The following is a 24,924-nucleotide window of genomic DNA, read 5'->3' as shown; positions in this document are numbered from 1 at the left end:
TGTATCTGGAATTTGCCCTCAGTTGCCTGCAGGGCTTCCTCGTGGCAGGAAATTGAGGGTTGCGTGAGTGAGTGAAGCTTCTAGGCCTTCCGCATCACAGCTTCTTCAGGGACAGAGGTTAAACAAACCGTCAAACTGGTGGTGTTTTCTGTTGCCATCCTCAGCTGGACAGAGTGGTCTCCTGAGGATTACTGAAAGGAGGAGAAAAGCCTAGAAAAGCTAGGACTCCTGTCATCATTCCAAATGGAAAGATCTGACAGGCAGCAGTGGGCCGACCTGATAGCATTCTCGTCACACGCCACCGTCTCAGGTCTTGTCCCATTAAGTCCTGGCTTATGGTTCCCATGAACTCACTGGGGTGAAGCTTGTGTCGTCTTGTGGTTGATGGAGTTTCTGGTCTCAGGGATTTCGGAATGCTTACGTGGGTTGTGATGCATTCACCTCAGGAGAGGTGATAAGAAAAAAGGACAGCTAGAGGACAGCACAAAACACTGACGCCCGTCTGTGCTGTCTTGTGTGTTGTGTAAATTCTGCATCAGCTTCACCTTGGGACTCAGAGACTGCACTGGGGAGTTCCAGGGGACACCTGTGGCAGCATGCTTTTAGCAGTGTGTCTGTGGTGGGCTGCAGTAAAGGTGACCGCCCTCCACATGATCTGCTTGAAGACCGAGGAGCAGTTTAGAGCAGTTCCTTTCCCTCTAGCCAAGAGACCATTTGGAGGTGACCACATTCTTGCTCCTATATCCAGTGAAGAGCAGGAAGGTGGTCCCTGGCCAAGGGCTCTGCAGGGTCCCAGGCTCAGCCCTCTACTTAAGAGCTCACTGGTGATGAGGTAGAGGAGAAACCTGAGCCTTTACCTGTCCCTTGTGTGGGCTCTGCAGGGGATGGCAGTAGCCCAGGGGCAAGAGAGTCCTACCGCATCAGAAGAATTCAAGGGCTGCACTGGGGCTCATCCTCTTCTGTGCTCACGTATTGGTGAGGTCTTAGCAGAACTGGTTGGGGTTTCACTGGCTGGGTTACATTTGCTTATGGAGCCCTTGAATCCTCCTGAGGTTCCACATACACACAGGTGACAGATGTTTAAATGCTGTGGGATATATCAATGAACACGCAGTGTCCCTGACTCTACAGGGACAGCCACGTCTGAAAAAGTCCCACCTATGACCGCATGAGGCTTTGGAGGGAGGTCTAGACACCAGCTATAACAGTGGGCTGAACTTTGTAATAAGAAGTCTTTTCCATTTGGTCATGGAACTGTCTTCGATACCTGGAGCTTCTACATTAAGAGCAAAAGCATGCAGTTTGAGCAGGTAGAGTGTCTGAATCGTAGACAGTGCCTCTCGGTGACGAAGCCACATTCTTCTTGCACTTAGGTTATAGTCATGGCCTGCTAGCTGGTCGCCCTGCTTGCAGAAGTGCCCCATAGCTGGTGTGTTTGCCCCCACGTCACCTCGGCTGGCGCCTTTTGACCCAGTGAACTCGCTCATTCCAACACGGTCACCTGCTCTCTGCCAACTCTGCTTTTTTCCATCTTCATGTTACCTGTGAATTTATGAAACGTCTGTGGTCAATGACTTGGTCCTAGTAGCGGAGCTGACCAGAGAGAGAGGGGCCCTGGAGGGACCCATAGGAAAAGCCCCCAGCACTGAACTCACACACGGATGGCCGCGCTGGCCGGAAGTGAGCGTTCCTGTAATGTCCTGGGACTGCTGGGGCTGCGGACCTGAAACCTCATGCCCTTCACATGTCCTGCTGTACCACGAACACACTGCTTTCCTGTGTGGTCAAGGGCTCCAGGGACCACATTCTCAAGGCTAGGTGTCCCATATACCCCTGGCTCCTGCCCGGAGTGCCACAGCAGGACCAGGATGTGGCAGCTGGCCAAGCCGCCCCTTCCCCTGCCCTGCCGCTCCCCACGTGTTCTCACATATGCTCAAGCTTTTCAGGGTTCTCATTCTTTTCTGCAGGTACCGCCCACCCCTTGATGCCCAGGACCACTCTTCCTCACCTTGCCCTTGCCCAGGAATTGAGTGTGTCTCAGGCCCTGGAGCATCTCGGGTGTGGCTGGTGAGCGTGTTCTGTGCTGAGCACTGGTTCTGTGGTGTGCACTGGATTCTTGCACATAGACCATGCCTGGCTGCATTTTTAATTTTCAGCATCTTGTGTTTAACAGGGAGCCTCTCCAGTGCCTTCTTTTAGTTCTTTGAAACCTGGCTCCTAACCTAGATTCTTGTATTTACATCTCAGGTTCTCTGGCCTAAAACTTATTAAGGCATTTTTTAAACAGATACTTTTCCTAACAATGGTAGAAGTGGAGATGGAAGGGTGTGACTGTCACAGTGGCATAGTCTCTGTCCTCGGGGAACTCTGTTTTGTGTAGCCTCTTGGAGTTCTGATGTCAGGACTGTATTTTGGGAGGGATCCTTTCCCCAGCCTGCCTTCATTTTTCTCCAGGTCTGTGCTAAGGTTATCTCAGTTGCACACAGGTACTCAGCCTAGCTCATTCAGGACTGACCCCTAAGTGGATGTGATTGCTGCTTAGTTACTGCTGTTACCCAAGCATTCCCCCTCACCCCTCCTTTGATGTAGCACGACCCTCTACCTTTTGTTTCAGGGTTTCTCTAGAAATAGCTGATCACACTTTCCGTAGAGGAATTGGCAGTTGTGCATGAAGCCCATTTCTCTGGGTTCCCACGAATGTTTCCTGTTCCTGCCTCCTATTTGATGGATTTCCTGTCTGAGAGACTACTTTGGATTCAGAAGAACTTATTTCATTTTAAATCCAAATATAGCAGTGGTCACCAAAGAAAATGAACCCATTTAGTTTTTAATTTTGTGGCATTTACCACATCAACTTTCTGTAATATAGCACCCGTTTCTGTCATATGTATTGTGCAATATTATATGTAAACATCCCATAGTATATGTGACACACATATTGTACCTATACACTCACACATTATTTGTGTATCTTTAGCCATCTCCAGCCGTTTTTCCAGGGCTGTAAACTGGTCTGTCTTCATTTAGGCCCACCAGTGAAAACAGGGTGCACATCATGTCCAAGGCTGAGCTCATCTCTTGCTCCCTAACAAACACACCTTTTCTCCAGTATTTCTTTTCTGGGTGAAGGGCTGCTCACTGCCTGTCTCCCCTACTCACTGTCACTCCACTCGCCAGGAACTTTCGTTCCATTCCCTACCCTCCCTCATCAGCTGAATTCCCGAAGCCTGTTGACTTTATGTCCAGAGCAGTCTTGAGTCTGCCCTTTCTCCTACTGGCTTAGTTCCTAGTCCTCTTGCCCTTGCAGGCCTAGCACTGTTCCAAGTTTCCTGCCCCTTTGTAGGGAATTTCCTGGTGCCTTGTCACTCGTGCCTTCCCTCTGCCCACAGCCTTCCTCACCTTGTCTCAGTGAAGCCCTTTTGCAAGTCAGCACTGTCCTGCAGGGGCTCTGACACGTCCCTGTAGCCCTTCAGCGCCTGCTGTCAGGGTGACAGCACAGTACTGACACGGGAGCAGCCGCTGCTTAGGTGTCACAGCATGTGTGAGTGGTCGGTCTCCCTGCACACCATCCGTGGTCCCTCATCAGCGGAACAGTTGCGTGGTCCTAAACTGAGCCACTCCCGTGAGTCTCATCTATGTGGCTTTGTATACATGTGCCTCTCTCCAGCCCTGACTGTCCCCTGTCCTCCGTCCTACCCTTGGGTCTCCCGCCCACATCTCTTCTTTTCTGAGAGGCTGCTCTTAAGCGCTGGCCTCTACTTCAGGCCTGAAGATAGGCTTGTTCTCTGTGACCTTGTTGTTCCCTCTGTATGTCACAGGAGTGTGGCCACCAGACATGTTTTCTGTGTGGCTCTCGTTAGAGTGGGAAGACTAAAGGAACACAATTACCACGTGGAAGAATTGACTAGTCACAGAATGTCAAAACTGCTGCTATTGCCCTTTGGAAAAAAATTTTAAAAGAGTCTAGGTAATCAAATATTTAGGATATTATTTTTTCTCCATCTTTCAGCTTCAGGATGTAAAGATCTGAAGGAAATGGATTTCATTAAAACTCTTGGGTCAAAGTGTTACTGCTACAACCAAAATTCTCAAATATATTGGACATATATGTGGTCAACTCTGCAGGTAAGGCCTAATTTGAATCATGTCTAAAGGACAGGAAATAAAAATACACCATTTCAAGAATAAAAAGTACAAATGGTGTGCCATGTGGCTGAGTATCAGGACGAAAGCTGACGTCTGGCACATGCAGTAGCTGGAGGAGAGGTGATGTAGAAGGGACCTCAACTCCTCCATGCACCCCTCCGGCACCTTCCCAGACTGCTCCAGGTGAATACACCAGCTAAGTGAGTGCAGTGTGGCAGGTGATAATAAAGGTCAGAGGAAAGGTTAAAGGTCAGATGGTAAAGGTTAAAGGAAAGGTCAGAGCGGGTCTTATTATAAAGGGAATGTTTAAGAAAAAGTTCAGCAAAGTGAGTTAGCCAGAAAGATATATGGGGAATGCATGCTCCAGGCCGGTGGGGGGGGGGGCCACAGGGGACAGGAGGAATGTTTTATCGGGAAGCACACAATGCTGATTTGTCCCATTACCAATAATGTATACCACTTGGGGGGGGGGGTAGGGGGGTTCCAGAAATTGAACTCAGGACCTTGTGCTTGCCAGGCAGGTGCTGTGCTGCTGAGCTACATCCCTGGCACTGTATACCACTTTAATCATTCAGCACAGTATGTGTCATGCCCTTCTGCTTTAAAGTTACTACCATTTCCTCCCAATGAATGAGTACTTTGAAAGGATAATTTCCAACTATACTCTGTTCCCTTAGTGACTTCTACCCTGTAGTTTTATAATCCGCTGACAATATTTTCTTAATCAGTTATCATAATGTTTATCAAATGGTAATTTTCTTGTTCTTTTTTTTTAACATTCATTGTCATTTATCAGGGAAGAGTTTTTCCCCCCTTCTATTTATTAATTACTTTCTTGTTACCTACATAGCCTTGTGAATTTCCAGTTCATTCAGCAGAATATAAGCCATTATTCTTGTTAATTATTTTGATACTTAGATTGTCCCAGATTTGGCCAGTGGAAACTCCTTCAAACTAGCTCTGTGTCCCTGTAACTTGTGTCCACCAGTTTCCTAGACCCAACCTTGCAGTCCTACAGCCTACATTTTCCCAAGGAACATTCAGCATGAGGTGTGTGGATTGTTACTAGGGTATCGTTGTCACACTCGCGTGCACACACATACACACACACACACACACACACACACACACACACACCCATACACCCATACTCCTGAACAGATATCTATTTCTCTCTGTTGTTTACTGTCATGAGTTCTGATATCTCCAACACCACAGGGTTCATTCTAGCCTTTAGTTTTCTATATTTGTCATTTGCCACCATCCTCAGTATATTTATTTGCCCAATATGGGAATATGTTGAGAATAGTTTCAAAATTGCTAAGTCCTACTGTTGCAAAAAACAAAGCTAGGAACAGGAGCTTACTGGTTTATAGTGTTTTATCTGTATGGCAGTTTGAGGACAGAGAGTCTTAAGTTCTTGGCTCCAAGGTCCCTTGGGTTAATTCATTCCCACCCACCCCTCTTCAGCATAGCTATATCATTCATTCAAAATACTGTTTGTTTTTATGCATTTTCATTTCAGAATTTATACCCATTGTGGTTGATTTTAGTATTATTTTTGTGTGTATACAACATGAATATGCCTTTAAAGTCAAAGCTCTTCACGGAAGTATTCCCACAGAACCAAGTACTACTTCCCCAGCTCCCAGGCCCATCTTTTTTGCTTGTGGTATTGGGAATCAAACTCAGGACCTTGTGCTTGGCAGACGGCTCTGTGCCACTAAGCTGTATCCCCAGCCCTCAGGCCCTTCTTTCATTCCCACCAACCCCTTGTAGACAGTTGTGCCTTAGCTCTTGGTACACTCCCAGTAAAGTAAGCAACATTGTATCTTTATAGACAGTACTTAAAACCCTAAGACTAAGGGGTAAGGTTAGATGAAGAAGAGGACTGTGTTATTTTTTTCATTACTATCATGAAATACCTGAAGCAAGCTTGCTTTGTAAAGAAAAGAGGTTTACTTGGCACATTCTTCTGACAGCTAAAAGTCTGGACAGCATGACCCAGACTCTTTCGAGGACCCCACAGGCTGCATCACCTCAAGGTGGATGGCAGAGGTGGGAGCACATGTGAAACAGGGAGCCAGGGAGATTGAAGGGGTAGCTCGTCCTTTCAACTGCTCGCTTGGAGAAAGCTCCACCTATCCAGTGACCTGAGGATCTCCCATCAGGCCTGGTGTCTTGAAGATGCCACCACCACTCGACACTGCCACCCTGGGGATCACACTCCCACTGTAGCCAGGTGGCAGCCAGGACTGTTGGCTCAGCCTGGGTCAGTCAGGCATAATGAAAGAACCTGCAAAAAAGAGAAGGAGCGAGCAGTGAAAGTCATGGAAGAAGGTAACTGAGAGAAGGGAGTTTCCGGCAAACTAGCTCACCGTGCAGTGCAGCAGCATGGCAGTGCCGGTGACAGCCGCTGGGTGAAATGCTGGCAAAAGGGCACCAAGGAGAGAAAGGGAGGAGAGGAACTGAAGGCCGCAGACACAGGCAGCGTAAGGAGGACTTGTATTGTCATGAGAAGCACAGATTCAGGAGCTAGCAATGGGAAAGTGGAGTTCTTAGAAGATGGTGGTTGTTTCAAATAGGAAAATGTAGGCGTGATCTAGTAGAGAGAAGTGCCGGGCAGATGTATTCGTGAGAGCGGGGTGGCCTGTGGGGTCTGCCTTGAGTGGAGCATTTTCATCTCCTCTGTGGCAGAGAGCCTGTAGCTGCAGATGCTGACAGGCAGGTGGCTCCAGGCAGAGGAGCAGGGTGACGCTGATTGCTGAGGAAGATCATCAGCTGAGAGTGAGGATGGGAGCTGCTGGTGTCTTTGGGGAGTCATCTGTTGAGAAGAGTAGATGAATGGATGGGTAAGAACATGGGGTATGGATGGCTGCTCTTCAGGTCCCACTTCAAGCTCACTGCCAAGGATTTGAAGCAAGTCCACCATATGTGTCTCCAGGGATCTGCTGGCACAAATACAAAAGTGGAACAGGTGGAGAGTTGTGTTTTTCAAGAGAAAGCAAGGAGGCATGGTCGGCTTATGTTGATCATAGAACTTGGCTAGATAGAAGGGTCTGAGAACATCGAGGGGTTGAGGAGCAGGGAAAAGATGTTCTGATCCCTGGTGGGGGGGGCAGGGTATTAAGGGGGCATGCTAGAAAGATAGTAGGTGGTTATAAGGGCCACAGTGTGCTAGGTGGGTCCAAGGTACAGCTATGAGAGTGATTAGCTGAGGTGGGATGGCGTACAGGAGTCCACAAAGGGGGAGCACCTGAACCTGAGAGACCCTTACATATCTCTTGGCCACAGTGACTTGGTACAAGAGATATGCATTAGTCACTTCTCTGTTTTGGGGACAAAATAACCTAATACTCACCATTTAAGGAAAGAGTTTATTTAGCTCAAGGTTTCAGATGGTTTAGTCCATGGTCAGCTGGCTCCAAGGTAGACACACTGTGGCAGAAGGACGTGGCTGGTAGGAAGCAGAGCGGAAACGGAGGAGCCAGGAACAAGACCATACCCTTCCAGGTCACACACCCAGAGACCGACCTCTTCCGACCAGACCCTGCCTCCTGATAGCACATTCAGCTAGGGACTCACTGGTGTGTGAATCCACCACCATGATCTGTCACCTGCAAGGTGCATGAGACTTTGGGCGTATACAAGAGTTGTGAAGACAACTACAACTCAGGAGAAGAAGCATCTATTTTCAGAGGTGTTTGTAGTCTAGTGTGTGTTTGGACTACATGTAGGTGTGTAGGACCCACGTCTAGGACTGGTACATGACTGTGGATATCTGTGTGTCCTTCCCTCAGCTAGTCTTAGGTTCTCCTTCTTCCTCTGCTCACCTTTTAAAGAAGTGTATGACGTTTTACTTTGGTGTTTATGGATTTGTTTGTTGTTTTGTAGGTGAACATTACCAGTCCAGTCCTCCTTAGTATTGCATATATCACAGAACAGCATAATTGCCAGTATCCAGAAACGATTCTATCTGTTATCAAATGTATAATTTATAACTTTCGGACACCAAAGGAAACTAATAAATTGACCATAACCATCAGTCCGTACAAGGAGACTGTGTGCTTCACTCTGAAGCCTATCAAGAAGACAATTGTCTATACTATAAGTGTGAATCGAAACAGTAAGTCTGTTTTCATTATACCTGACTTCCTGGGTTCTGTCTCTTCTTTTACCAATGTTATATTGACACAAAATATTTGTTGTGTGTATCTTTTTTTTTACTCCAGTTGTGGATTTCAAACTCTTCCTTGTGTTTGTGGCAGGCGTTGTCCTTTACTTTTATGCAAAGACCTTGAGCCAGTAAGTATTCATTTTTATATTCTCAACTTAGTGATTTCAGAAGGGGATAGGTCCTGTTTGACCCTATGCTAAACATCTGCAAACCCCTGTAGAGCTTGTAGTTCCTGCTTTAGGTTTTGAAAACAACAGATCTGAAGATAGTGTTTGAAAGATCTGTAAAGAGGGCAACAGTTGTTCGTATCGCCTGATGTGTACACGGTACCTGGGGCTTTCATGTACACTATTTTGTGTGTTAATATTTCCATAACAACTATATAAGCTCTGCATCATTGTTCTCCTTGTGTGAGGATTAGAAAACCAGCACCCAGCTTCACGTGAGCGTTCCCATCAAAGCCAGGCTTCAGACCCCTGTTCTGTGATTGGGCTGCTTGCTCTGTTGTATCAGACGTAGCTCCAGGAGAGGAGATTGGCCATAACAAACATCTCTTAGATAAGCATGTTATGCTGAGGTTTTGTTTCTTGCCATTTTCCTCAAGAAAAAGTCATTCTCTGTCTAATATTTTACTTCTCAACTTGTTCATGCTAGTTCGTACCCGGCATCGGTCAGCTGTTCTTGACAATGCTCCTCCTTGTGCTCTTGCGTGTCCAGTGGCTGGGCACCGTCCAGAGCCTCTCGGCCTGACGGTGTGTGCAGTACCCGGTAGTAAGAGCGGGGCTGGGCTGTGCCAGCCGGGCCTCAGGTTAGCATACACTCACCCAGAGCGGTGTGCGGGCTGCTGGGACCCTACCAGGGCCTCGACCGCTAAGCTGCATTCCAACCCCTCTTCTTTATTTTATGAGAAAAGTATTTTCATAACCAAATAATACGAGAATGTACGTTATTACACTGTGTATCATTATCTTCAAAGTACTCTGTACAAGACATAAACCAAAGATTCTTAGAAGAAACAAAGAAGTAATAACGTAAACTTTTTTTTTCAGTGAACTAAGATAAACTTTTAGTATAAGTGAAACAATTAGCATATATATTGAAATAATTTTAAAGCAACAGAATATGTAATTTGGGAAAGTATTTGAACTTTTATCTAAGAAAAACCATGCAGTATTTGAAGTTGTGTGTCTGACTTACTTCACTTAACATGTTCTCGGCACAGGGTATTGCTTCCCGGGTGGGGATCACCTCCTGGTGAGGCCCCCCTGTTCTCTCCCCCCACAGTCCATGAATGGCACAAACTCCCTGAGAGAGAGGCTTGGGTTGCATCTGGTTACCCATAAATGCCTCAAGTTTATCTTTCTTTGTGGCCTCGTAGTGTATAAATAAATCTTTCCCTTATTCAGTCATCATTCTTAGGCATATATGCTGTGTCTAAGAGAGCTATTATAAATTGTGCTGCTATACAAATGGGTGTGCATGTATCCCTGTAATATGATGATCTTAACTCTGAGGGAGATACCTAGGAGGGAAATAGCAGGATCAAATGGAATTTTAGTGTTCAGACTTTTAAAAAATCTCTGCACAGATTTCCATACTAGTTGCACTAGCTGATAGTCTCACAATGTAGAAAAATCGCTTTCCCCCCACATTCTCACCAGATATCTCAGTGTAGTTTAAATTTGTAGGTTTTTTATCATAACGCCCTTAAAATCTTTATTTATTCATTCACTTGTTCGTTGCTAAGTTGCCTGGAATTGGATCCTCCTGTCTCAGCCACCAGAGTCCTGTGATTTGCAGTTGTGTGCCACGGTGCCTGCTGATGGGGAGAGCAAAGCTGCCTGGTGCTTTGATTTCCTCTGTAAAGCGTCTATGTGAATGGTTGTGGCTGCATGTGGTCTCAGACAGCTGGCTCCACGCGCCAGGTGCTCAGTTACTGTCAGGTCTTATTCTGAATAGAGAAAGTAATGCAGGCATTCAGTTTGCCTTAGCGACGAGGTACTCAACATACATTTCAAATACTGACTTCAAGTGTAAGAACATAAGATACAACTAGAGTTGCCCTCTGTGTTTTTTCTTTCACAGGATTCTTTATGGCTACCATTGTTGTATCAAATGTGTTCCATGCAGAAAGTGCTGCTTGGCATTTAAACCGTTTTTATCTTCTTGTCTTGACAGAAGTGCCGTTTTCTATTACTCCTCAGGGACTGTGCTAGGTGTTGTGATGACATCAGTCTTTGTCCTGCTGTTGGCGAAAAGATACATCCCAAAGGTAGGCTACTGGGTGCAGATGAAGCAACGTGGAAACCATGGCCTCATGGATACGAAAAACTAGTGGGAATTGTGTAGCTCGCATTAGGCATTTCTTTATTCAGTCTATGGCCTTCACTACATAAACGGACTTTAAAATGTCTCTTTGTGGAGAGTCCATTTTTAATTATTGTATATAGGCATATCAAATTATTAAATATTTAAAAATTATTAAATATTGGTGACACATTCTTTGAGATTCTAGGTACCTTTTTTAATGAATAAGATAGATTCTATATTGAGTAAAAGCTTTTCTCATCTTGGCAGAACTTAGAAATCTCACTTGGGGCCTTAATTAACAGCATTGCTACATCTGGATTTTTCTTCACGATAAGTAGTTCTCCAACACGCCTTCAATAAAATAAGGTTCTGAACTTAGCTGAAGATAAAGTGTGTTAATGCAAGATGGTAACGTTGCATGTAACATTGTTAAACCAGCATTACTTTGAGATAAATGTGTTCCTTTGACTAGGGCTTCTCCAACTCTAATGTGCCTCTAATGTGCCTCTAATGTGCCCTGGGGGTAGATTCTGGTCTGCAGAGCCTGCATTTCCCACAGTCCCCGGAGCAGGGCTGCACTGCTGATTGGGGACCATGCCTTGAGTCACAAGGTGCTGTTGAGTTTAGTTCAGTTCAGTGCAGAAGTTTCTAATACAGAAAGGTTTATTTGTTTGCTTCTATTTTTATAAGATTGACCGAATCAAAAAATATGTCATTTATTTTCTTCCACACACAGTATAGCACCTTTTGGGCTTTAATGGTTGGTTGTTGGTTTGCTTCAGTTTATGGTATATACCAGTTGATGGAAGAGCTGAAGTGGCTGTGGTACAGAAACGGAATGTATATATTAGGTAGGTAAATGTTTCTAAAACCGCGTTGTATTATGGTGAAGCTGAAAAGTACACCTAGAAGACTTCTTTCAACATGTGTTTCTCTCTAGCATCTAAATTTTCATTTTGAACTAAGGAGAGATGCTATTAAAAGAGCATTTTGCTTATTCTCTCATAATTGATGTTTTCAGTTTATTCAGGCTTCATTTTAAACTATTTTTCTATAATCTTTCCTAGTTTTTTCGTAGTAACGGCTGGAGGAATAAAAAGCCACACATAATGGTGTATGCTTATGAACCCGGCACTGTCTGAGGCAGGAGGGTTACATGGTCAAGCAATTTAGCAAGACCCAGCATCAAAATTAGCAATTAAAAAGGCTGAAGATATCGTCATTGTGAAGGCCCTAGGCTTGATCCCCACTACTGGAAAGAAAAACTGAAAAAAAAAAATGTGTCCTGTGACAAACATGCTTCTGAATTGTGGTTAAGCTCTAACCACATCTAACTTGTCTTATAAAAATTTCTCAAAAATGTGGCTCTTTATTTTCTTTTTTCTTAATTCAGTACGAAAGGTAAGAAATTCTAAATATAAACTGACTTAAAAAATCTTTTCAGAAACAGAAGCTAGAAAAAATTCCTTTACCTTGTTTTATGTTACCAAAATAATTTTTTTACAATGGGAAATAATGGATGAGAGAACACGTGGAATCAAACTTACTTATATAAACATGCCACCCCTCAAATAAAAGCAGTTATTTTTTTGTTTGTTTGTTTTACCTGAAAATGTTACGCTTTTCTCTCTCTCTCTCCCTCCACACAGCTGAGGCTTGAACTTGGGGCCCCACGCACGCTGGGAAATGACTCCTCCAGAGCTGTAACTGAGTCCCTTATTTCTCTCCTTATCTTAGGTGCTTTCATGTAAATTATAGATAGCATGGTGTGCACCCCCGAGTGCTTCACTGCACATCTCTAAAACACAAGAACGTTCTCTGTATAGTCAGATCACTCACTGAAACTGGGCCATGTGCTTGCACACACGGTACCACTAAGCTACAGCCCTTACCCCACTATTACATTTTTAAAAAATCAATAATTACATGATCATCTATTATCTGGGCCATGTTGAAATGTCTCTCTTGTCCTTAATAACTGATTTTGGAAAAACTAGTCTGTATTATAGAGACATAATTTGCACCCGTTGTGTTCTGTAAACCTTTTAATCCGCAGTAGTTTTTTTTTAAATCATGGTGGTATGCTGAAAAGACCAAGCAAGTTACCTCATAGACTGCCCACTTTCTGGAGTCACCGGATGATGGGTTTGTGGCATCATTTCTCTCATCCCTCTCTCTCCCACATTTTCAGGCCTTTGGCAATTAGGTCTTGAGGTTTGTTTGTGTATAATCTATCCCTTTTGGGTAGAATATGTAAGAGGCGATGTGCACTTTAGCTCACATCTGAAAACCCAAGACACCACACAGTCACACCATTAGTAATGGTGAACTGAGCTGTGGGTTAGGCGGGTGACTGTTTGATCCCTCCACTGTAAATTACATTTTCCACCCGTGACTAGATGATAAAAAAATGTGAAGTAGGGTTACAGCAGAGAGTGACATCCACTGTGACTTATTCCTGACTCAAACACCGTGATAACATTTGCCCATCTAGGACACTAGACTAACAACAGACATATTTATAGGAGACAGGATCAAGACATACAGTGAATGTTTAGAATTGTTAAAAATTACTAGTGTCTTTAGTTTTAGCTGCCTAGATGTCCTGATTCAATTCAAAACATTTACTTTTTTAAGGCAAAAGAAATAAAAACAGTGATGCAAAATTTCAAAACAAGATAGGAGAATAATAATACATTGTGCATTATCTTCCTAGTAGTTGCTTGTATTACAAGTCATAGGCATGAAAAATTGCAAACAACATAAGCAAACCTCTCTTTTCAGAAACTAATAGAAATTAGTACTATAACTATCTTACCTATCTTGTGTGTATGTAGACATATATTTTTTTTTCCTTTTCCCTTCTTTCCCTTGCTGCCATCCAGTTTCTCTTTCCTTTTGAGCAGTTTCTTCCCATTTCAAATGTATCTATTGTACATTTTGGATCATGTTTACTCTTTCAACTTCTTACACTAGGGAGGCAAAGTGATGTTTATGTATATGAGTGATTTGTTTCACTTACGTATGGTCTCAAGTTGCATCCATTTACCTATAAAAGTCTCAAGTTTATCCTTCTTTGTGGTTGAGTAGTACTCCATTGTATAAAAATACCGCATCTTTTCTATTTGTTCCTTGGTTGATGGGCATTTGAGTTGTTTCCAAGATTCACCTATGACAGATTGTGCTGCTATGAACATGGGTGCACATATATTGCTGTGATACGATGTTTTTAATTCTGGGAAAATACCCAGAAGGAGAATAGCTATGTTGAATGGGACCTTTACTTGTAGTTTTTTTGAGGAATCTCCACGCTGATTTCCACAGTGGCTGCACCCACCAACAGTGGAAAAGGATTCTTTTTTCCCCGTAGCCCTTCTAACATTTGTTATTGGTTGAGTTCTTGGTGTTAACCAGTTTTCCCAGCACCATTTATTAAAGAGACTGTTTTTTTCCCAGTGAACGTTTGGTCCCTTTATCAAAGATAAGGTGGTCGAACATCTCTGTGGTTGTCCCTGCATCTTCTAATCTGTTCCATTGACTTTAAGGTCTGGTTTTTTTGTTTTGTTTTGTTTTGTTTTGTTTTGCCAGTAATATGGTGATTTTATCACAGTAGCTTTGTAATATAATTTAAAGTCAGGGATTGTGATGCTTCCTGCCTTGCCTTTGTTGCCCAGAATTGCTTTTGCTATTCTAGATCTCTTACAGTTCCAAATGAATTTTAGGAATGTTTTCTCTAGTTCTGTGAGGTATGCAATGGTATTTTCATTGGAATTGTATCAAATCTGTGTAATGCTTTTGGGAGTTTGGCCATTTTCACTATGTTGGTTCTTCCTATCCATGAACAACGGATATCTTTCCATTTTCTGATATCCTCTTCAATTTCCTTTTTTCAGAGTACTGTAATTTTCATTGCATAGATCTCTTACTTCCTTTGTTAGACTGATTCCTAAGTATTTCATTTTTTTTTAAGATGCTATTGTGAGGGATGGGGTCTCCTTAATTTCTCTCTCAGTAAGTTTGATGTTTGTGTACAAGAATGCTATTGATTTTTGAGTGTTAACTTTGTATCTAGGTACACAACTGAATTTGGTTATTTTGGGGTCTTCAATGTGGAATATCATGTCATCTGCAAATAATGATAATTTAACTTCATCCTTTCTTATCCTTGTTCCTTTAATCTCTCTCTCTTGTCTAATTGTTCTGGCTAATGTTTCCAGACCTATATTGAACAAGAATGATGATTATCAGATTGGGATAAAGACCATCTATTATGATTTTCTGTAGGGTTTTTATGAATGAGTGTTGGACTTCATCCAAAGCTTTTTCTGCATATATTGAGATGATAATGAGGGTTTTTTTCTCTTTGTATCTGTTGATATAGTGTATTATATTTATTGATTTGTGTATGTCGAACCATCTCTGCATTCCTGGGATGAATCCCTCTTGGTCATAGTATATACTCTTCTTGATGATTTGCTGCACTCTGTTAGCTAGTATCTTACTGAGGATTTTTGCATTTATGTTGGGCGATTGGCCTATAGTTCTCCTTTTTTGTTGAGTTTTTGTCTGGTTTTGGTATCAGGATAATACTTGCCTCCTGGCATGAGTTAGGCAATGTTGCTTTCCTTTCAGTTTCATTAAAAAGTTTGAAGAGTACTGGCATTAAATCTTCTCTAAATTTCTTGTAGAATTCAGCAGATACTCCATCAGGACCTGGCTTTTTCTTTATTGGTAAGTTTTAATTACATTTTCAACCTCATTAACTGATATTGTGTTATTCAGAATTTTTACATCTTGATTCAGCTTTGGTAATTCATATATATCTAGGAATCTGTCCATTTCTTCTGTGTCTTTCATCCAATGAGAGTAAAAAATTTTGAGGTAGGTATTAATGTTCTGAAATTCCACAAGATCTGTAGTGACTTGAATCTCTTCATTCCTCACTGCATAAATTCGAGTCTTTCCTTTTTTTATCAGATTGACTGCTTATCAGTTTTGATTTTTCAAAGAACCGCCTTTTTGATTCATTAATTCTTTGTATTTTTTTCTCAGTCTCCATTGCATTAATTTCTGCTCTGATCTTTATAATTTCTTCCTCCTTGAGATGGGCTTTGGGCTTCTTGCTCTTATTTTTGTGGAACCTTGAGGTGCAACATTAGGTTATTTATTTTGCTCATTCTGTTTTCCTGCTGTGAAAATTCACGCTATTATTTGTTGCCTCCCATAAGTTCCAGTGTGTTATATCTGCATTCTCGTTTAGTTGTACATACTGTTTAATTTCTTCCTTAATTTCATCTGTGACCCTTTGGTTGTTTAGGAAGGTGTTAGTTAATTTCCATGTGTTTATGGAATTGTTGTGGTTTATTTTGCCATTAATTTCCAATTTCATTGTACTGTGGTCAGTTAATATGCATGGGATAATTTCCTTTCCTTTGCATTTACTTGAGCATGTTCTATGGGCTAGTGTATGGTCTATTTTAGAGAACATCTTGTGCAGCTGAGAAGAATGTGTATTCTGATACTATTGGGTGGAACACTCTGAAAACACCCACTAAATCCATTTTTTCACAGGTTTGCTTCAGTTCTGATATTTCTTTGCTGATTTTTTGTCTAGTTGATCTATCTCTTTGTGGCAGCAGGGTATTAAGATCTCCTCCCATTACAATTGTACTATTGCTTATTTGATTTTCCATGTTTATTAATAATTGTCTTATACAGTTGGATGCTCCTATATTTGATCCTTAGGTATTTGTGATTGCTATCTCTTCCTCTTGAAGTTTTCCCCTAACAAGTATGTAGTAACCTTCTTTATCTCTTGATCATTCTTGAAGTTCATATTGTCTGCAAATAGAACAGTTTTGCTGTCTTGTTCTGAGTTCCTGTTGCATGGAAGATTGTTTTTCACCCTTTAGCTGTCAGACTGTGAATTTCTTTTTGCGTTGAATATGTTTCTTGTATACACCATATTGTTGGATATTGTTTCTTGATCCATTCTCCCCATCTGTTTCTTTTGATTAGTTGAGCTGAGGCCATTTACATTGATAGTTACAACTGATATGTATTGTCTTGTTTCTGTCATGATATTTTCCTGCAGTTGGTTCCCTGCTTTTCCTCTCTGTTTAATTTCTTGTCCTACCTGGTGTTTTTTTTTTCTGTTGTTATTCTTGGAATTGAGATCATTTTTATCTCAGTCTGGAATATCTTTTAGTATTCTCTATAGGGTTGATTTGGTGTTCATGAATTTCTTCAGTTCTTTGTCATAGAAATATCTTATTTCTTCTGTTAATTTTGAAAGACAGTTTTGCAGGATACATCAATGTGACTTAGAAGTTATTTTCTTTCAGGACTTGAAATACTTCACTCTAAGCTCATCTTGACTTAAGGGTTTGTGTTGAGAAGTCTGCTGTGATTCTGATGCGCTTTCCTCTATAGGTGATCTGTTTCTTTTCTCTAACAGCTTTTCATATTTTGTTCTTACGCTGAATTTCTGGGATCTTGACTATTATATGTCTTGGTCATGCCTGTTAGGAGTTCTGTGTGCTTCATTTAGTTCTATGTCAAATTCCTTATCCATGCTTGAGAAGTTTTCTGCCATTGTTTCTGTGAAGACTTTTTTAATGGTCTTTGTGTTATCTTCAGCTTTCTCACTGACCCCAGTCATTTATGTTGTTCTTCTTTGCTTCATCTTATAGCTGTTGAATTGAGTTTTCATGGTTTCTTGCTATTTTTATGGTCACTAGCTGCAATTCTGTCTTCACGGTCTGAAGCTCTATCCTATCCTTCATTCAGTCTGTTTCATATACTTTCAATGAAGGCTTTAATCTCTTGGATTTCTGTTTGAAATTCATCTGTTTCATGGATTCCATTTCTTTCCTATGTTGGGCATTTTTTGTTTCCATTATTTTTCTAAGTTCATCTGTTCTTTCATTTGTGTCTTCTATAATATCTTTGATTTTAAGCATCATTTCTTTTTGTACCTGAGAGATTGTTTTCTCCATAGCCTTTTCTACTTTTTTTTTTTTTTTTAACTTCTGTTGCTATCATTTCAAAAGCTCCAATGTTTGAATTCCAATTTTGTCTGTCTCATTGAGTTCTGGGCTTGTCTTAGGTGGGCTGGCTGTCTGGGCTTACAGTTTGCTTCTGTGTCTTGTCATTTTCTTTTGTCTTCTATGTTGATCCTTGCCAGTTTCTTATGATAGCTTTATCATTGATGTTGAGGTTTCCCTTGGAGATGTCTGTTCTTCAGAGATGTCCTCTAGATGAACCTGCATTTCCAGTTCTAAAGGATGGAAAATTACTATTTGACTCAACACCCAATCCTTGGTACTGGGTTGTGGTGATGATTATGACCCCATACAATCACAGTGCTATCATATAGGGGAGAAAAACTGTTTATAACATGTAAGACATCCTGGCTAAAAGAGTACAGTTAGTAATAACAGTATTGTCAAGTACAGCTTAACTGCTGACAAACTATGATAGCCATTAACCTGCTACCTCCAATCATAGGAGCAAACTCTAAAGTTATATAACAAAATAAACCATAGCATGCACTTTTATTCAGTGATTTTCCCCTTAGTGGATTGATTTTACCCTTTTGTGGGGAGCAGGCAGTTACGATGGGTAGAGGACAGGATAAAATGATTAATAAGGTCAAATATAGTTAGGTCAAGGCTGGAGGTCAGTGGATGATCACCTAAGTCTTAGGAAACAAGACCACAAGGAGGGAAAGGATGAAATAAATGGGAAAGAGTGATCAGAAAGGGAAGAGGCAGTGTTGATTGGATGTTTAAGTTCAAGAATTGAAAAGCAAAGAAAGACGATCAGTAGAAGAAAATGAAAAAGAAAGGTAAGAAACCTAAACAGTGAAAAAAAAAAAAAACAGAAAGAAGAAAGAGGAGAATGAAAAAAGAAAAGAGGAAAGAGAGAGACGGACAGACAGACCAGAAAAAGAAAGGAAAATGAAGGGGGAAAAAGCCCCAAAACAAAAATAACCACAAAATACAAAACAAAATAAGATGACATCCAGCCAGACAGTAGAAAAGTAGCCAATCAGACAAACAGGAGAGAATAAAAGTTGTGAAATACCCTTGATGGTTACAGTTCTGTGCGAGTGTCCATGTTAGATCCCAGGAATGTGTGGGGTATGGAGCCGATCTCGGGCCGGGACTGGTCTTCTGTCAGTGGAGCTCACCAGACCCATCTGCTGGCTCCTGGCTGCTGCTTCAGACGCCTATGCATTGCTGGTCTCACCGATTACTGTGTACTCAAAAGGCGTGTGTGCACCCGGAGCCCTGCTGTCCTGGGTCTCGGTGGGCCCGTTGCTCTGCCTGCCAAAGCCATGCATCAAAGCATTTATTTACCTTTCATGGTCATTTTGACTTTGGGAAGGGCTAGAAGTTCTGCAGTTCTAGACCCAGTAACTAAGATGGACGAGGACCACTGTCTTGTTTTCATGAGCCTGCCTTTCAGTTGGATGGCACTCATCAGTAACAATCACTGTAGTTTTTATGACACTTCATAAAGACACTCACCAAAGGTGAGCTTCTGGCACAGGTTTCAGAGAATGGCAAGAATGATGGGCCGTGTGTTTGGGGATGGTGGCAGTGTGTCCTACACCGCAATACGTTTTCTAGTTCATTCACTGTATATCTTCATCATGTTCTTATATCATCATAATGATTATAAAGCCTTCTGATGTACAAAAGGCAGCCTATTGGAATGAATAAAAATCTGTAAGATTTTTTTCAACTTTCATTGTCAAAAAGCCCCCCCAAAACAACATGAACAGTTTTCTGGTAGCACTACCCTTACGTCAAGGCTTTCCCGGGTTTTCACATTTCACGTTTATGTGTTTATGCCTCTTTGTTTTCCAGGCTATGTCCTGGTCGTCGGGTTTTTAAGCTTTGCAATCTGTTACAAGCACGGGCCCCTCAAGAACGCCAGGAGCAAGATGCTGCTGCTGTGGACGCTGCGGCTGCTCTCCCTACTCCTGATCTACGTGGGCATGGCCGTGCCGCAGCTCGCCTACACCGTGATGCTCCTGCTTGTGTGCTCCCCAGGTCTGCCCTACATCTGGAAAACACTGAGTTACTTCAGGCGGTGCGTACGGGTTCTGTCCCCAGTCAATTTCACATACTGAGCTCTGGTTTTCCTTACCATTCGGGGATTTTTTTGCGTACATCATATTTGATCTCAGGATTAACCATGCTTAGGAGATTTTACTCTGAGAGTGGGGAGGAAAGAGTTCCAAGCATCAATCCATCTCCATTTCTAATCTGCATTAATCTTTGAAGCTTGTAGAGCTCACTCTGACTTTACTAAAATCAGTGGTACAATGACTTGGGAATCTCAGTTACCTAAAATTTCTACTTTTAGTCTTGATTTTGTTTCATTAGAGCCAAAGGCTGCTTTAGTGATACTAGTTGTGCTTATAGTTACAGAAAAAAAATCATAAATGATTGAATAGGTTCTTCAATTCACTGCACTAAGGGATTTCTTTTCTCTTAGGTTTTAAATGAAGGCTTAAGCCTTTTGAAAATATAAAATAGATTAACCAAATTCTGCTGTCACAGCTTTCTGTGTCTCTCCTCAGTCCTGGAGTCTTGAGTATGTGCTTTTGCATCATGTGCTCAAGTGGGGATGGTCCCAGCCCTGGGGAGCCCTTGAGGACGTACAGACATCCATTTCTATATTTTAAGTGTTAGAATAGAGTTTAGGGGGCGTAGTGACAGATGATTGTAATCCCGGCACTCAGGAGGCTGAGCCAGGAGGATTGCCATGCGTTTGAGGCCAGCCTGGGCTACACATTACAAAGCCTGCCTGAACTACATAGTGAGACTCTGTGTCAACAACAACAATGAAAATAGAGCTTGCCTAGGAACTAAGATATACAGAAAGTTCAGGAAAGCTGTCCTGAAGCTGACAACGCTGGGCTGGATCTTAAATAATGAACCAACAGGCCCTGATGAGTAAACCTGGAGCGTGCTCCTGACAGAGAAAAGACTCATCCAGAACCATCAGCATAGCAGGGGAAGCAGGCACTGGCCAGGTCGGGCTGCCTCACAGGCCGTGCTGTCTGATGAATCTCATCTGATCCTCCTATGGGAGCAACTAACCATTCGGGGATTTTTCTGCAGCCCTAGTGCAGGTTGGTCTGTCTCTTGGTTGCCTAGTTAAAATCCAGGTGCCAGGCAGGTTGAGGCTGTGGATGACAGGAGGCCCGGGGGAATTCTGCAGTGTCCCTTCCCAAGAGGCAGTGACCCCAGCTTCAGCTGATAGTGGGCATATGGGTCCTGCATTGCCAGATCTTCTAATTTTCTTGAAAACTAGAAACATGAATGAGGATTAGAATGTGAATCCTAATGGTTTTTAAATGTTGGCACTTCATCTAATTAAAATGTAAAATGCATTGAATAAACTGAAATCCAGTCAGAAACCGTGAACATTCATGGGCCAGTGGAATGTGGCCCATGTGTCCTCTCACTCAGGGTGGGTCATGGGGGAGACCCCTGTGAAAGGAGAGCCAGCCTTACACGTCACAGCTGTCTAGACAATCCCAGATAAGGACCTGGAACAGGCCAGTGTGACGGTCACCACTGGAACAAAATATCTGACACACGCAACTTAGAGAAGTTGCTTTTGGCTCACGGTTTTCAGAGGGTCCAGGCCATGATTGGTTGGCTCCGGGTAGAAATGGCATGGAGGGAAAGGATGGCTGAGTGAAACTGGCCCACACATGGCAGCTGGGAGGGAGAGAGGAGAAGAGCTAGGGATGCAAACGCCTCTCAGGCGCCTCCCCCAGGGACCCACCTCCAACCAGGCCCCACCTCCCAGAGCACATGGAGCTCCAAACCCTCAGTCCTCTGAGAATAGTCCCCTGTGACCCAGTGACCTTGCACAAGCCTCACCTCTGGACACGTGGGGCTCTGGGAGGACACTCTAGAGCTGAGCCATAGCAGGCAGTGCGACCAGTGCTAGAAGGGGCCCTAGCAGATGTTGAGTGATTTGGCCATGAAAAAGGAGACTGTCTGGTGACAGGTAGTTTATGGATCTGGGAACAGCGTGGCAGAGTCACAGGGTTGATAACACATCAGTGACAGGATGAGGTGCACACACAGAAGCTGGTGGCAAACTGGAAGACAGCAGTGCCAATCGGGGTGGACCCCGAGTGGTCCCCACGGTCCTGCCAAGGCAGCCCGGGCCTGTCAGGCCCAGAGGTCCTTCTGCCCGGAGGAGGCTGGCTACCTGCGTCCTCCAGGCCCTCGCACTTTGCCAGGCTGTGGTGTCTCAGGCCACAAACTTGAGGACGGAATTCCTCCCTCCTCCTGTTTAACTGTACAGCTGTTCTGCTAAGAGCGAGTGGGTCCTGTCACCTGCATGATCAAAATGTCCTGTAAGTGACTTAATTTTAACTTTTAACTAGTGGATATTATGTGAAGAACTAGGGAATAAAACAGAAACTCATACGTTAAGTGGTAAGCTAGAAATATACTATCTTGATTTTGTGCAGTACTTTCTAATTTAAAAGGGTTGCTTATGTATATTTTAATATTTCAGGTGTGCTTACTGAACACTCACCTTGTAACTCTAAGCCACACAAAAATCTCCTTTAATCCATGCAGTGACTTCCCGAGTGTTGTGGCTTGTATACAGATGTCCCCCAGAGCCTCACACTCATAGGCGGTGCTTTTTAGGGCTGGCTGGATCTTGGGCAGTGGTGGCGAACGTTTTAGAGTCGAGTGCCCCAACTGCAATCCTAAATTCATTTACTTATTTCAAAGTGTGAACTCTACAGTTAAACCTGAGTAGCGAGGTTTTAGTTTAAAAAACACAATTCATACATTAACATCTTTTGCCTTAAAAAAAAAATAACATGCATACCATGGATTTGCCACCAGTGATCTAGGACTAAGAATGTATAATTACTGTATTACTGCACTGATTGGTGTAGAGCGGTTCTGAGTATGGGTCATGGCCAGGTCCACAGGTGTGCTGGTATCCAGGATGGGACCGAAAAGGAAAAGAGGCGCCCTTGCTATGGCTGCTGCTGCCTTCTGCCTGCCACACACACACGTGAGCTGTTTCTCCTCTGGGATGCCCGCTGGTGTGCTGCTCTGCTGTGGAGCCAGCCAGTTATGGACTGAAAATCTATAAACTAAGCTGAAATAACCTTTTCCTCCTTTAACTGGGGTATTGGGTATTTTGTCTCAGCAGTGATAAAGTGATGAAGACAAGGAGGTAGATCTTACTGTTTTCATTATTGTTTTTAAAAAGTGAGACTCAGGACTGTTAAAGAATCTCACTTAGTAAATCCAGACTGGGAAGAGGCCCCAGGCCTCTGGCTCAGAGACCAGGAGTTTCCTCTGGGAGACCAGGCGAGGTATTCAGAGGAGATGAATGGAAGTGGCGTCAGTCAGTCTCCCCCGGCATGTCAGCCATTCGATGCTCTGATACAACAAACGAGCTTTGAAGTCCTGACCCTCAAGAAAATATACATGTTTGAAAAACCACCTGGTAACTTAGATGTTTGTTCACATTTGGAAATCTCTGGTTGTATCAGATGTTATGGCTTGTGTTTAGATGTCCCCCGAAAGCCCGATGTGGTCGTAGGTAGAACTTCTTCAGAGTTAGCTGGATTAGAGTGTTATACTGGGATTGATTCTTGGTGCAGTGCTAGAATCAAGGGCACAAGGAGTGAGAGCTGCCTGCCCGGAGTAGTCTGGGTAACATAAAAGGGACAGAGCTGCGGTCATCACTTGTTGCTTTTGCTACTTTCCACCCACCATGAACTGTTTCTCTTCTGCAAGGCCCCTCCACCATGCCACCCTGCCATGGAGCTAACCAACTGTGGGCTGAAACCTCTACACTGTGAGCCAAATAAACCTTTTCCTCTTTAACTGTGGGTATCAGGTATTGTGTCTCATCAACAAAAGACAAGTAACTAAGATACTAACTTTAACCCAGAACATTTTTTAAAACTCACTGATAAGTATAAATGTTTATGAAAACTTTATCATTACTCTTTTTAGGAGATTCTTATATTCCTGTTTTTAGATATCTGCATTTTATGAGATTTAGGACTTTCTAGATTAGAAAAAAAGAAAATTCTAACCATGAACATGTCTGCACAAATTTAAGAACTAATATAAACTATTGTACATAAAAGACCTGTGTGCAGTAGTTACGCTTTCTCTCTAGGATCAGTCAGGAGCACCACCACTAGGTGGAAGTGATTTCCCACAAATCTAGCCTCCGGGCCTAGATATGAATGGCAAGTGTGCGTCCTGCCAGGTCTCCATAAAAGGCTGTCTCAGAGGCTTGCCACCTTGTGCCCAGGAGCACCAGCAGGCCAAGCGTAAAGAAGCCAGACTTTTGTCAGATTTTGTGATTAGAAATCACTGAAGGAGAAAAACTCCATAAATGTTTCTGCCAGAACTTGATTCTCAAAGGCCTCAGGACATTATTTACCTTAGTCCAAGAAGCAGAGAGGCCTGAATTGGACCCCAACCGTGTGTCCTCTAGACCTTCGTCACAGTAAGGACAGTGGAAAGCACAGGTGTGATGAACAAGAAGCTAAGAGGTGTGACTGTGCTGTCTGAGAGGGGCATGTTATAAATCCTAGGTATTGACTTGGGCAGGAAGTTAGCAACCAAATGCCTTGTTTCAGGACAGTGAAGCAGTGGTTCGAGCGGAAGTGGCCAACAGTGAAATGCCTCACCGAGGACGAGTACAGGGAGCAGGCCGAGGTGGAAACAGCCCGGGGCCTGGAGGACCTGCGCCAGGCCTGCCGCCAGCCCAACTTCCCAACCTGGCTGGCTGTCTCCAGGCTGCAGGACCCTAAAAAGTAAGCGCTGCTCGGCTGCGCCAGCCACAGCTTGACTCAGGACTGTTTTGAAAACAGCAGTGTTGTGGGGTGGTGTGGACGTTGGCAGAGTTCTGTCCCTCAGGACGCCAGCCTTGCAGTGGGACGGCCAGGGTCTGCGTAAATACTGCGCTGATGTGGGGTGCTGACACTAAAGTAATGAAAAATAAACCTCAATGTCAGAAAACTAGAGAAAGAAGGGACCAGCAGACACAGGGGTGCATTTGGTGGCCTCTTGGGCTCCCTTTCCCTGTGGCTGTCACATCCGCAATCCCCCTTTGCACTCGGAGTAAAAATGCCACCCTCTGTGGTAACAGTCAGGTTGCATTAAAGGGGCTGAGTAGCAAGGCCACATATTCTCCTCCAGGTAAACTTTTCTGTGCTAACATTAACTAGCGTCCTTTAAGAACAAAACAAACTGTTATTA

The 24,924-nt window shown here is 43.2% G+C and overlaps 1 protein-coding gene across 3 annotated transcripts in view; it reads left to right on the top strand.

Annotated features, from left to right (window-relative positions):
• The window catches only part of Nemp2 (nuclear envelope integral membrane protein 2), a 30,784-nt gene that overhangs the window by 3,919 nt on the left and 1,941 nt on the right, over positions 1-24,924 (top strand). For 2 of the 3 annotated variants that reach the window (XM_063259448.1, XM_063259447.1), the window contains exons 2-8: positions 4,010-4,125; positions 8,041-8,272; positions 8,379-8,451; positions 10,502-10,595; positions 11,370-11,484; positions 19,510-19,735; positions 24,303-24,479. In XM_063259448.1, the coding sequence (XP_063115518.1) occupies positions 4,010-4,125; positions 8,041-8,272; positions 8,379-8,451; positions 10,502-10,595; positions 11,370-11,484; positions 19,510-19,735; positions 24,303-24,479 (1,033 nt within the window). Of the gene's footprint in view, positions 1-4,009; positions 4,126-5,702; positions 6,999-8,040; positions 8,273-8,378; positions 8,452-10,501; positions 10,596-11,369; positions 11,485-19,509; positions 19,736-24,302; positions 24,480-24,924 lie in introns of those variants that run through there. The other variant, XM_063259449.1, reaches the window with a different exon arrangement.

This window comes from Cavia porcellus, unplaced genomic scaffold, assembly GCF_034190915.1.
Source record: "Cavia porcellus strain 051 isolate PalLab524CR breed Dunkin Hartley unplaced genomic scaffold, mCavPor4.1 scaffold_12, whole genome shotgun sequence".
NCBI lineage: Eukaryota > Metazoa > Chordata > Mammalia > Rodentia > Caviidae > Cavia > Cavia porcellus.
This window is presented reverse-complemented; position numbering and strand designations above follow the sequence as displayed.